Raw genomic sequence first — 14,717 nt, 5'->3', positions numbered from 1 at the left:
ACAATGAACAAAAATCACCGTACGGCATGTCGGTATTCACGTGATCATTGTACACGTGTTTCAAGTTGGTACCATCCTGTTTGAACAGGATCAGCAGATTCGCGTTGTCGCGTATAAGATGTTTCGGTATTCTCGCGTACATCTGGCATAGATAGAAGGAGTCGACGTTCGAGTGACGTCCCATCGAGAAGTATTCTCTCACCGTATCTTGCTTATCACACGCCACGTCATCAAAGACGAAGATCGAGTTTGGACGTGCCTCGCACGGTGGAATGACGTCACTGTTATTGGAGAACGTAAAGTAACCGATTTCATCGATTGACGTCATCAGATTCTCTAGGTACTGATATTTCGGCTGTTGTAACGACTTCGAGTACACGTACACGTTCTCGAAACGTACACCGTGCGGACTTTCCAGTAAGCTTATCAGAACGTTGGTTTTACCGCAGTTCGAGGGACCGCAGATGATCGCGCGTATAGTGGTCGGCAGCATCGGGCCATGTTTACGTATCGCCTCATTGTCACCCATCTGTCGTAATCTGTCGTCGCAGTTTGTAACCCGTATCGTCAATGGTTGCCGCACGAATCTCATTTTGCCACTGCTAGGTGCGGAGTCACACTCGTATTTATAGGTGTGTGAAACCGCGGATCGCTCAGTGTCAAAATGTTTGTCACGCTGACGAGTCCTTCCGATATACTTGATTTAACCGCTGAGCAGTTACAATTTGTGCCAAAGGTAGTTCTACTGCAAGTGTGTGGGAACTATATCGAACACGTGTGGAACAAGCTCCCGGAACATATAAAGGTGGATGCAGAGGTGCAGACTTACCGCCGTTGTTACGAACATTACAATCAACCGTGGCAACGAACGCACATCGACGGTCCGGCACCGTTGATCAGGAATTGTTGTGAATGTCAGCGCTCGCGACGAACGAATCAGTAAGAGGCGGAAGTCTGCTGAATCGTGCGATAAACGCGCTTCCTTTCGAGCTGCACATCCCCGGCTATCAGTTTTGCGGTCCGGGTACACGACTTGCGAAACGGTTAGCCAGAGGTGATCCGGGTATAAATCCATTGGACGCAGCGTGCCGCGAGCACGACATAGCGTATTCTCGGAGTAGGGATCTCACTGAGAGACACGCGGCGGATAGAATACTCGCCAAGAGAGCGCGAGAACGTGTTTTCGCGAGGGATTCGACTCTGGGAGAGAGAGCCGCCTCCACGGCTGTCTGGGCAGCGATGAAGGCCAAGACGAAGTTCGGTATGGGTCTAAGGACGATGAAGAAGAAGACGAAGAAAAGAACGACGAAGCAATGGATACTTCCGATAGCGAAACGCGGCGGTGTATTGCCGATTCTACCGATGTTGGGTGCGCTCGGATCGTTGGCCGCCGGGGCAGCGGGGATCGCTAAAGCGGTGAACGACAACAAAGCCGTGCAGCGTCAACTGCAAGAAATGCATCGTCACCATCGCGCGATGGAAGGTCGCGGACTGTATCTCGCCCCGTACAAACGAGGACAGGGTGCAGTAACGAAGAAAAAGAAAAAAAAAAACGTCAAAAAGGCGTTAAAAATGCCTGCGGGTGTAACCACCAACGTGCAATTGGATCAACTGGCAAGGCATATGCGTGTGCCTTTCTTTCGCGGTGTTTTCATGCGTAATGGGTTACCGATGGGTGGTGTACGTCGAAATGAGAGCGGTATCGTGAATTTGGATGATGCGGATGGCCCCGGTACTCATTGGGTAGCGTATGCAAAGAGAGGCGACCGCGTCCTATATTTCAACAGTTTCGGTAATCTTCAACCTCCCAAGGAACTGGTGCGCTATTTCGGAGATGCGGTGAAGATTCAATACAATCGTACATCATATCAAACGTATGACCAGAGTATCTGCGGACAGATGTGTCTAAGGTTTCTCCAAACGGTCGATGATCAATATGAATTTAAAGCCTAACGAGGTGCTTTGAATATTCAGTATTCGCTGGATGGTTTCTTCTTCATCATGTCGCTGACACTTACGCTGACCGGGAGGAGCAGTATCCTCACGGCAAACTACTTTCCAGCCATAGATTTGAGCGATGGTGATTACGAACTCGGTCTGGTTGTCTTCGAAACGTATCACACGATACCAAATGTGAACGCTTCGAACAATAAATTCTACTTTGGTGAAGACGACATGGGGATTACGATTCCCGATGGATCATATGAATTGAACACCATAAACTAATATCTAAAACGCACGCTCATACACTCACAACATGTGAAACGTCCCGTCGATGGTGCACGGCGCAGCGTCACGCATCTAACGAAACGAGTGGACGACAACGATGATGATTATCCGATAGTACTGCGCGCTAATCACAGCACGATGAAGAGTGAAATCAAGTGCGCATACAGAGTGAATTTCAGTAAACCTAATAACATAGGATCGCTGCTAGGATTCTCTGCGAATCGTATCTTACAACCGGGAAAATGGCACGAATCGGATGTATCGATAAAAATAATGAATGTAAACATTATTCGTGTGGAATGCAGCGTGACTGCCGGTGCATACAGCAATGGCAGACGCGTGCACACGATACATGAATTCTCACCGCGGGTGGAACCGGGATATAAAATATCAGAAACGCCTGCGCAGATCATTTACCTTCCGATCGTCGTCAGGAGCGTTACGGAGCTAACGATACGCGTTGTAGATCAAGAAGGACGACTACTCGATTTTCGCGGCGAGGAGATTACCATTAGATTACACGTGCGGCGGCGGCGGCAAGAGTAACAGAACGTGGAAGCGTTGGTGATGCTCGTGTTAAACGACAATTTTGCGAGAGGTAATATTTTTCCGAGGAAGTCAACTGCTGTTACGGTATCTAGTGATAATACAACTCAACAACCTGATAAAAGAAGGAAGCTCACCGCATCGAACGTTGCATTTTTGAGATCTTTGGGTTTCGCAGTACGAAATATCTAAAATGACAGAGATTCTCAACATCGGGGACAAGCCGATCTTTGATGATCGCATCGTCAAGATCGAGACTCACACGTACAATCCGTATGCCAACACAACGTTTGGATACAGCGATGAGATACGAATACCCATACAGCAGCAGGATCTGTACACGTTACCATACGAGAGTTTTCTCTACGTCGAGGGTAAATTAACGATAAAGAAACCCGCAGCGAATAAGCATGTGGTATTGGAGAACAATTGCGTGGCGTTCATGTTCGATGAGATTCGTTATGAACTCAACGGTGTGGACATTGATCGCAGCAGAAACGCTGGAATAACCTCCACTCTGAAAAACTATGTATCTCTAACGGCATCAAGGAATGGGATGTTGAAGAATGCTGGATGGGATATCACGAATTTTTCAAACGGCGAAGAGGGTCACTTCAACTTTTGCGTACCGCTTAGCATGCTGCTGGGATTTTGTGAAGACTACAGACGTGTGGTGATTAATGCACGTCATGAATTGATTCTCATACGATCGCGCAACGACAACAATTGTCTAAGAGGAGATGCTGAGATCCAGCCCGAGATTGAATTACTCAGAGTACAGTGGCGTATGCCCCACGTCGCATTGAACGAGATCAACAAACTGGCTATGCTACGAACTCTGGAGAGTGGAAGATTTCTGAGCATGAGTTTCCGCTCGTGGGATCTGCAAGAATTTCCTCTGCTGCAGAGTACGACTAAGCATTCATGGACCGTCAAGGCAACAACGCAACTCGAGAAGCCGCGATACGTCATCTTTGCATTGCAAACTGGTCGAAAGAATAATATAACGAGATCGATAACTCGATTCGACGATTGCAAATTAACTAATGTGAAACTTTATCTAAACTCGGAATTTTATCCATACGACGATTTGAACCTCGATTTCGACAAGAAGAGATATGCCATCCTGTATGATATGTACGCGCGGTTTTACAAATCGTATTATGGAGGCAATCGTGATGAGGTGTTTCTCCCCATCGACAAATTTGGATTTTGCGGTCCCTTTGCCGTCATCGATTGTTCGCGACAAAGCGAATCTGTGAAGACTGCCACCGTCGACGTGCGATTAGAGTTCGACTGCATGGAAGACATACCGGCGAATACTACAGCCTACTGTCTCATCATACACGATCGCGTGGTCGAATACAGCCCGTTGACCAACGTTGTGCGCAGAATCACTTAAGCGCGCGATAACATCGAGAACCTGATATATAAAACATCTGCGATTCATCGAGAACGATTGTAGTCGTCTTCTTCTCGACGTGTTGATACAACAACAACCATGTCCGTGCCAACATTTGTGGATCTGCAAGGCTTCATCGTCGGCGGAAACTTTGTCGTGAAGGAGTTTACCGTGCTGAGAAATGGAAATATTCTCTCTCACTACATTTTTGGACCCTGCGGACCATGGCGCGGTCTCACTAGAGCGGAGAGATCGCAAGCCTCTTGGCTGACGGCGCATCATCATGGAATACAATGGGAGGATGGAACGACTCCATACTGCTGGGCCAGGCGTTTGATCACGAAGGCGGTAATGGACAATGACGATGACGATGACGAAGCACCACCCATCGTATATGTCATGGGACTCGAGAAACGTGAATGGTTGCGGAATCTGCTTCTGGATGACGATATCTACATCGAGACTATTGACGCTCACTACAAGGACATACCACCGTTGAATAAGCTGGACGTTATGCACACTTTACGTTGTAACAAACATGTATCACACTGCGCTTTGCAAAATGTATTTAAAATGTTCAACTGGTGGTCTCAACAAAAAAATAAAATATATTATGTATAAAATACGTTTTCCATTTTTTTACTTCCTTTTCTCCTTCTTTTACAGTAAAGAATCCCCTCCCCTGCGGTAAATAATCGTATACACGTTCGAACCTGTTTGCACACGTTTAGTTTAGATAATCCACTCCCCTGTTGCGGTAAAGAATCCCCTCCCTATGGTAAAGAATTGTATATATACGCGTTCAGACGTGTTCGCGCACATTCAGTTTTACATCTGCCACAGCGTGTGAAAAACCTCGATTCTAACCAGCAGCAATGTATACCGGTCAGGAGAGCAGCAGCAGCATGAACTATTACGTTCCATACGTTCCGCCTCATGATGCTGAAACTCCATCGAAAAAATGTACCACGTAAGTTACAGAATTCTCCATTGTCTTATACTTTAATTTTTTAATTTATGGAGAAAGTATTTTTACTCATGATTTTTTTCCATAGCGTTTTACCCGCACGTCGCGCGATTCGCATACTGAGCAGGCGATATGCACTGACGGCTATGTGGTATAAGTACTTGGAAATTGGCATCAACGTTGGTCCGTCGAGCTATGTCGAGATTGCGATAGGAGATAATCGAGGGAACGAGTTGATCCTGTCTCTCGAAACGTGGAAAGGACTCTACGAACAGCGATGGGATATTCAGAACCGTCTCCGCAAGGATGTTCGCGACCGCCCTATCAGCGTTGGACCGTTGACGGTGCGAATCAGAGAGTCCAGTATCTGATACAAAACTCATATATCTGGAATCATCCAACGTACGTTTGGCGATGACCGAATCGACGTTCTTCACCATGTTCAACCTGGACCGATGTATCAATTTGATGTTCGACCGCTTGAACCATATGGTCGATAAAGTCGACACAAAGTTCACACAATTTTCAAACATGGTGTCCACTAACCCTAAAAATGTATCGAACGCCATACGCGCCAGCGATTGTTTCGATGAGAATCACATTATAGATTGTGAACTGTTGGCTCTATTTTTTAGCAAGCTACAGATATAACTTGTAAAAATATTATTATTATTATTAATAAAAATACTGTTCTAAGCATAAATTGTAATATTATTTTTCTACACCTATTTCCCATTTTCCTCACACGAGTGCATCTACGAGATATTCAAAGTATTAACTCTTAAAGGGAAGCTGTAGTCATCTATATTACCGACATGAGTGATTTTTATGGGGATCTTGGAGTATCCCGTATTACCGACGAAATAGATGTCATTTAAAAAAAAATCTTTTTATCAGTAAAAGAGAAAAAATTCTATTTATTTATTTTCTATAACGTTTTTTTATGGAAATCAAATCTTTTGCATGTCGCCCGTAGAAACAATAAGAGTAGGGCTAGCGATTTGTTAGAGGCGAGGGTGGAGACTTTGCGCGACAAGTGATTGGTTTCAAAATTTGTGGGAGATGGAACTTGGTGAGGAGGGGATTTGTTGTTAATATTTGTGATCGCAGGTAATAAACTTCCAACAGCGAGCGAGTCTATATCGTCTTTGTATTTTCCGATAGAAAGTTTAGGATTTAGATAAAAATACTTTTTCATGCTATCGAGTACATTATGATAAAAAAATATTTTTCGTGCTATCGAATGCATTATGATACCATACTAGGTCCTGTACCACTCGCGATAAACGTTTAGACGATATGATGTAATGTAAAAATGACTTACCTATGTCAGGATTGAACTTGGAGCGGGTTGCCCATATAACCACTCACTCAATCACCTGAACCATGCAGATTATGATAAGGTTTGAAAAATGCCCTCAACTTCGCTTATCCGCTGGAATGTTTTACATCTTATAACATGTTAAACATTCCAACAGCCGAGTGTCGGCACTAAAATAGAGATATGACGGTTCGTCATATTCTTAGAAAATTTTCCCTACATTAGAGATAGAAAAGTGACGCAGGGTCATAAAACATACCCTTCGTGACGTCATACCCCCCCCCTCACCCGCCCCCGGTTTGGACTGCCGCCGCTGACTCAGAACCGATATGGGTTAGGACCGAGCATGAGTCATAACTGACCTGGGTTAGGCCCTATCTTACCCCCTCCCCAAAAGTGGATTAGAACCCGCTTAGTTATACTACTTAAGTGGTCAATGTGCAACGTGTCTAATGGAACGTTTCCTTTAGGTATTGAATGTAAAACACCTTCAACTTTTCCTACCGGCGGAGAATATGCTACGCACTTCAAACAATTTGCGATATGCTCCTTTACTTTTGGTTTTAGTGCAGGAAACCAATAATTTCTCAAAATTATTTCTGTAGTCTTATCCGTTCCCATATGACCCATTTGGTCGTGATATCGAAATAAAATATTCTTCTCCATATTCTGAGGCACGTAAAACAATAAACTATCACCCTTCTTTCGATATATCAATCCATTTCACATCTCAAAAAACGAACTCTCGGTTTCTTCCAACTGTTTACATATTGCTTGGATTTTTTCGTCTTGAGATTGACAAACCGCCAAATTACGTTCAAACGAATTATCTTCCACGACGCAAATATTAAAAGATCGACTAAGTGCGTCTACATGTTTCATACGATCACCGGGTCGATGTTCCACCTCATAATCATAACTTTGTAACTCTAACGCCCAACGTGCGATCCGAGGATTAATTTCCTTTTTCTGTAACATTAATTTAAGCGCGTTGCAGTCAGTCACTATTTTAAATGGTACGCCGAATAAATATATTCTAAACCTACGTAAAGCACACCGTTAAAAATTGTGCGTCCATATGTTAAAATTTACTTGTGTTGCTATGTTTTGATTACTACTTCAATGTAAAATTAACATACAACTGATATGTTATTAGTTTTATAACAATTTTATATGTTACATTACTGTTACCTTCATAACTTAACATTTTGTGTATGTCTCTTAGAAATGGAATATTATTTGAAATGCTTTCAACACAATAATTTTAAACAATCAACATGTCACAAAGTCAGTTTAACATTCTAAAAGAAGTTAAAGTAAATCTTCAAATAATCATGAACTTTGACATATAAAATAATCAAATTTACTAAAATTAAATGTTTCTATCAAAAATAAGTGTTATATTCTTCAGGATATTTTGAAATATATGTCAAAATTTACATATTTTTGTGTTAAAACATTAACATGTCATGTACGTTAATATGTTAGGTGACTGAAGAGTTATGTTAAAATGTATCAATTTTTTATTCATATTGTATGAACGAAAATGTTCTATCAACTTTTCTGATGAGTTATTGTAACTTCTCTTCCATGTAGTTTTCAATTACTTTGTATGTTATTTTTACATCACACTTAAAGTTACAATAACAAAAATAAATGTAAAGTATTGTGTTAATTACTTAACATTTCTAGTTTGTCAAGAAGTAACATATAACGAATGAGTTACTTTAACTTAAAATTTAGAGTGGACTTTCTGGGACATGCAAAAAATGTTAAAATTAACATTTTATTTTTTACTGTGCATATATTATCGCGAGTGTCTCTAGCTCAAAGCTATGGTACTTGCTCTCAACTGGCGTAGTACGTTTCGAAAAATAAAATACGGGATGCAGCTCACGATCCGACTTCCGTTGTGCTAACACTACACCAAATCCAAACGAGCTTGCATCACAATGCAACTCCGTTGAATCGCGAGGATCATAAATTGCTAAAATCGGCGCCGTAATTAATTTCGATTTTAATTTTTCAAAAGTATTTAACTCAATCTCTGTAAACTGAAACGTAGCGTTTTTCTTTAGCAAGTCATACAAAGGCTTAGCTATTACCGAAAATCCTTCGATAAACTTTCGAAAATACGAACACATTCCAAGAAAACCTTGCACACTGCGTACACTTTGTGGTATTGGGAATTCTTGTACAGCCTTGATACCGCTATCCGTAGGACTTATTCCTTCGAACGTAATCATGTATCCTAAATATTCGATTTTCGTAAACAAAAACTGGCACTTATCTAATCGCAACGTCAACTTATTTTCTACCAATAACTTAAATACTTGCTTCAAAACTATCAAATGATGTTCTATTGATTCTGTGGCAACCAAAAAATCATCGATATATGTCAACGCATCATCGGACCGAATCAAAGTATCAAATATGTCATTAACGTATTTCTGAAATCTAGTCGGGGCAGGCTTAAGCCCAAACGGCATACGTACATATTCAAATTGCCCGAAAGGCGTAATAAACGCAGTATACGATATAGATTCTTCGGCCATGGAGATATGATAAAATGCATCCTGAAGATCAAGTAAACTAAAATATCTCTTACCCTTTAAAACATTCAATTGATCTTCAATCACCGGTATTGGATAGTTACTTCGTAATATATGTATATTTATTAAGGGTCCGATAATCGATACATAATCGATATTCTCCGTTCCTTTTTTGTACCAAAATTACAGGGGATGCATATTCCGAATTACTTGGTCGAATGATTCCCTTTGCTAACAAATCATCTAAAATTTTCCTGAGCTGCTCTTTTTCTGCATATGATAATCTTCGCGGCGAATAATGAAATGGTTGTACATTATCTAATCGCAATTTCATTTCCACATCAACTTTCGGTTTTAACGGTCGCTCTGATTGTACATATTCTTTCTCAAAAACGCATTTCAACTTCTCATTTACATCATACGAAATTTCTGGATTAACATTTAACGATTCGCTTATATTATCATTCACACTAACATCAATATTTAATATTTCGTACTCATTCGTTTCACTTTCGATGTTACTTACGGTAGATAAACAAATATTATATTTCTTCATCACATCTCTACCGATTATCATAGATGACGACATCGTGTTATTATCAACAACATAAACATAAATTCCGTTGTCTTTAAACTTTCCGCATACCATATCTACTACACCGTTCCGATTACACTTAATTTACTGCTATTAATCCCGCAATAATTATTAAAATTATCAACCTTAACAAAACATGTCGGAATAAATTTTTCTTTCACAAACGTAATGGGACTACCCGTATCAAATAAGGCGTCTACTTTGATCTCATAATTTCCAATCGCATAATTTATTTTTAACGTAACTACGTTCTGAAAATCGTTATCAACGTGTTCCGTACTTACAAGCGCAACCTGTTCTGTTTTTACCTTGGTTTTGCATTCATTAACGGTATGGCCCTTCTCACCACACTTGAAACAAGCCCCTTTTTCTCTTTTTGGTAACTTACAGTCTCTGGAAACGTGTCCAAACTTATTACAATTGCAACACTTCACTTTCTTCGACGGTGCACTCGACTCCTGCGGTAGCTCCTTGGCGACGGCTGCCTTCAACGAAACTCGTCCATCCTTCGTTTCCTTGACTTGTCCTTTATGTCCGCGCTCAGCCTGGCCTTTCATCTCTTCCAAGCTTATAGTCTCGAACGCCGTTAACAGGTCAAACTTGGTTTCGAATTTTTGCAACTTAGCTTGATTACGTAACTGCATGTTGGATATGCCTTCCACCAGGTATTCCAAAATCTCTTCTTCATCTATCGGAACCCAATTTGCGAGAATGACCTTCTCATGATAATATGCACTAAACGTTTCTTCCGGTTTCCACGTCCTCTGCTCGAACTGTCTTCTGAGCTTCAGCTTACTCTCCTTATGATCGTACATCCTCCGCATCTTCGACAGTAATTCTTCCACACTCAATTCAATGTGCGCAGGGCAAGAATGAAACCACTCGAGCGCTTTATTTTTCAGGCGCATGCCCAACATAATCTTCGCATACTTATCGTCCAACTGATATGTCGAAATCAACAATTGTGCTTGTTTTTCCCAGTTCCGGAATGTTCCTTCTAATCCGTCGAACTCGCTCAATAATTCGCTGATCGCCTTGATATTGACTCTCGACGACACCTCGGTTACACGACCTGTACCGCTGCTTGTCGTACTGCTGCCGCTACGTAAGAGTTGATTCTCTCTCTCTAGCAAGCGCATCTCTCGTTCCATAAGAACACGTTCTCTTCGTATGTATTCGAGCTTTCTTACTGCGTCTGGCACACCATCATCCTGACGAACTCTGGCCTGAGGTACGTGCGACGACTCCTGGTCACCTATGTCCAGCCGTGCGACACCATCCGCCTCTGCACTCTCGTACTCGTGCAGCCACAAGTTTTCAGGATCTGCTTCTTGCAGTCGAGCAATCATTTCACCTTTACTTCCATGAGTCGGAAGCTGCCTCTTCTTCAATAGCTCTACGAGCTGCACCTTCCTGTACCGGCTCGGATTCATCGCGTTCTGATAGTAAACGTAGGCTATTCAGAATACTTCAGCCACAACAACGTATCGCGTCTCGACACCGTGTCCGTCGCGCCAAACTCTCGCGATTTTCCACTCAAAATCTCTCCACAATCGATCGCCGTTATCACGATCTCAAATTGCGAATCCCGTATTCGAATCTCAATCCTCGTATCGAATCGCGATCCCGAACACCGATCCTCGATCCCACTTCTGAACTGTGAGGATGGCAGTGGGTAATAATCGAAAATACTAAGGTTATGAATATATATATGACTTTATTGCGACGTGACTCGTCACAAGGCTGCGGAGAGACTGCCGTATCCCTGTACTGGCTCGAGCGGGCTGCTACGCCGCCGAAAACAAAAGCATCCCGCGAAGCCGCTTCTTTGCGCTTCGCCGAAAACGAAAACATATCCGCACGTGTACAATCAAACGTTTCTTATAATTCTACGAACTAACTGCTTACAGTAATAAAAGTTTTTTCATTTTTCTTCTACGTGCCCTACGAGCGGAGATATGGCGATGCAAAGTTTAAAATTGGCAAATTTTCGATTAAGAAACGTCGACGTCATCGTCATCGTCGTTTGTACAGTTCGTTCTTCTCATCGAGATGGCAGCAGCTCCATTTATACCGACCGGCGGAGATGCTGTTGCCCAGGTAGCAAGATCACGTCATTTTGACGTCGAATACTAGTCATGTTCGTACGAATGACATAAAGTGACCAAAAATTGACCATCAAATATAAGTCTTTTGAATGACATTATAATGTCGTCATTATATTACGTCACTATGATAAATTTTATATACATATATACATATATATATAATATCGCTTGATACCGCATGGTTTTTGGTTGGTTCTCTAAGAATTATCGACGAATTTAGAGGTAATCTTTAGTTCTTTTTTTTATAATATTTTATTAGACATAAAATGAAGTTTAAGAATATTTTATTTGTATGTATATTTTTGAATTTTTAAGTTTGTACATAAGTGTACGAACTTAAAAATGTGTTAAAGTATTCTTAATATTATAATATAATATAAAATATAAAATAAAATAAATAAATAATAATAAAATAAATAATAATAAAATAAATAAAAAATAAAATTATAATATAAAATAAGTATTCTTTAACATATTAAGAGCAGAATTTAAAAGGCGCTTATTAAATATACTCGATAGCGTAGTGGACTAGAACGAGGACTGTGGACTCAACGACGCAGGTTCAAATCCCGTGTGAGGTAAGTGGAACTTTAATTAACAAAAATCGAATACTCTTTCAATATGGTACATTTTCAATGGTACATTATAACTGTATAACAATTTATATGTACACATTGCAAAATAAATCTTGTTTAAAATAAAATAATAATTTGGTATATAATTTCGATTTTATCTTTTATTTCGCGTTGTGATGTTATTAAAACGTCATTAAGACGTTACTAAAAGGTAAAAACAGGTTACGAAGTTACGTCTTTTTAACGTCTCAGAATGTCGTCTTCGTTCTGTGACATTAGACCGTCATTCTCACGTCTGAAAGACGTCAATTAGTGTCGTCAGTATTGGTCATTAAAAGACCAAATCCTAACGTCAAAATGACGTGATCTTGCTACCTGGGTGGTATATCCGTGTGACTCACACATAACGAGTATATGTACCCAGCAAACACAGATATGTAACTGTTACATTTCTGTAATAAAACAGAATGTACCAAGTAACATTACGTGTATGTTACATGTAACATTGACGTTAGTTGTAATTTCCCACTCATGGAACATTGCAGTTATATAACTTAAATAAAACTTGTAACTAAAATGTTGTTACGTCCAGAGCTCCGTGAGCTCGAGGAAGGGCGCAACCAGATGCCTCTCGAGGTACGTAGGCAGACAACTGCAGTACCTCGTGTGTTCGAGCTGACCGATTTTGTTTCGATTTTCGGGTCAACGACCAAAGTCGATTTTACCCTATTCGAAACGGTCCCTCGATTTTCGCGTCAACGACCAAAGTCGATTTTACCCTATTATTCGAAACGGTCAACTCGATGGTCCTTTTTTGGTAAGGGAAATGAATCCCTATTACACAAGGATAGGACCCGTACGATCTGTCAAGGACGAGGGTGAAACGAGGGTAATTAACTGAATGAAATTTTGTTAGCTTTTACTAATTAAAAACAACAATATATTTGTCGAAATAACATCAGAAATACATATGTTTTACAATTACAAATGATTATAATCTAAAAAAATGAGTTGCGGGTTGAACATAATTATAATTCTGAAAAATGAATTTCGGATTTGAACATACCTACGACTCTTACGATTACCAATAAAAATTACAATTTAAATTGAAATGATAGAACAGAAACATTTTCCGGCGCGGGGAGGGGTGCAGTTTGGTCGCACGATAGCAAATCTGCCGATGAGGAATAACCCGAATCTGCTGAGGAATCGGTTGGTCCGCGAATATTATCGGCCACTTAAACGGAAATAAATCGGAATAGATAATTGCTCTACTGGAATCGCAAAACGATTAGAGGGTAATCAAATGAAATAATTAAAAAGGCTTACTTTTATTCTGTTCCGATCTTTCGGATGGAGTGTTTCTTCAGTAGGATGAAAGGGGCCAGTCGAACCAGAGAGTCTTCGGGTGGAATCTGACACTGACTCTATCTTAATACTTGGTCTCCCGATCACGGGAGCAGAACGTTACGTTATGCAAACTGCAGAGTGTCCGAAGATAAAAGAGGACTCTCTGGCCAAATTGTTCCCTTTATATAGGGCTAAAAAGTGTAAGTGGGGGTCACTCTTTTCCCAGAAAAGAAGAACAACGGAAAAAGGCAATAAAATTATTTCTAATGAAGCGTCCATTGCTTCTGTATACTATGATATCTGATGGATTTACGTTATCGTTTCCAAGGATTAGAGTCCGGCACTTGACTTGTGAAGACCCTTCACTTGACCATCCATATTACAATCCATGTTTACGTTTCCTTAATCTATTTCACAGCTGCCCCTGTATGGCAGGGTTCCTTATCGGTGGATTACTTTTTATTGCCGTCAGCGAGTGACAATTCTCAAGTCCCGCTCTGCCTTTCCGAATCAGAAGCGGTCTTTGTTTAGTGATTAACTATTGATTCCGGGTAGTTTTTCCTCTTTTTTTCTGTTATCGAACGTTTCAGCCGAGCGCAGGTGGGGGAGGGGTGTGAAATAATTTTGTGAGCCTTATGGTTTACATATCGTTTCTTGATATCTATCACAATCAGTCCACCTGGCCCCCCAACGCTCGTCCGGTCGTTTTTCCCGCTGGTGGGGATTAGTTCTTATTTTTTTTACTTTTCTTTATTTAATGATTTCTCTATGGAAGATCATTAAATAAAGAAACCTATGGAAACAGTGGAGTCTCTTGGACGTAACAATGTTATATAACTGTATCATAGTGTTACGTCACGGTAAAACCTCGTTCTTACGCCTGCAAGGTTTCGAACCGATTCCGTATCGAAATGTCACAATGTTTGAACAAGCGATAATAAACGGCACAAGAATGCGCCCGAGTCTCGCGCACGCTGTGATACATGACCATAAAAGGGCTACGAGAGACTATGCACTCGCTTATCATTAGTTTCATGGAAATTCCTGCAGCGTTATTTTTTTATTATTATAT

General features: G+C 40.9%; 2 protein-coding genes across 2 annotated transcripts; one reads left to right on the top strand and one right to left on the bottom strand.

Annotated features, from left to right (window-relative positions):
- The first annotated feature begins 2,968 nt into the window (after positions 1-2,968).
- On the top strand, positions 2,969-4,177 carry LOC113561692. The gene has a single exon (XM_026968494.1). It carries the CDS (start codon positions 2,969-2,971, stop codon positions 4,175-4,177), a length of 1,209 nt encoding a protein of 402 aa, XP_026824295.1.
- Positions 4,178-9,329: 5,152 nt separating this feature from the next.
- LOC113561636 lies at positions 9,330-11,421 on the bottom strand. The gene has a single exon (XM_026968292.1). It carries the CDS (start codon positions 11,043-11,045, stop codon positions 9,672-9,674), a length of 1,374 nt encoding a protein of 457 aa, XP_026824093.1. The 5' UTR covers positions 11,046-11,421; the 3' UTR covers positions 9,330-9,671.
- Positions 11,422-14,717: the final 3,296 nt, after the last annotated feature.

The sequence above is a fragment of the Ooceraea biroi genome, chromosome 3 (genome assembly GCF_003672135.1).
Source record: "Ooceraea biroi isolate clonal line C1 chromosome 3, Obir_v5.4, whole genome shotgun sequence".
Taxonomy (NCBI): Eukaryota; Metazoa; Arthropoda; class Insecta; order Hymenoptera; family Formicidae; genus Ooceraea; species Ooceraea biroi.
The sequence above is the reverse complement of the archived record's forward strand: the minus strand, read 5'-3'. Positions and strand labels throughout refer to the sequence as shown.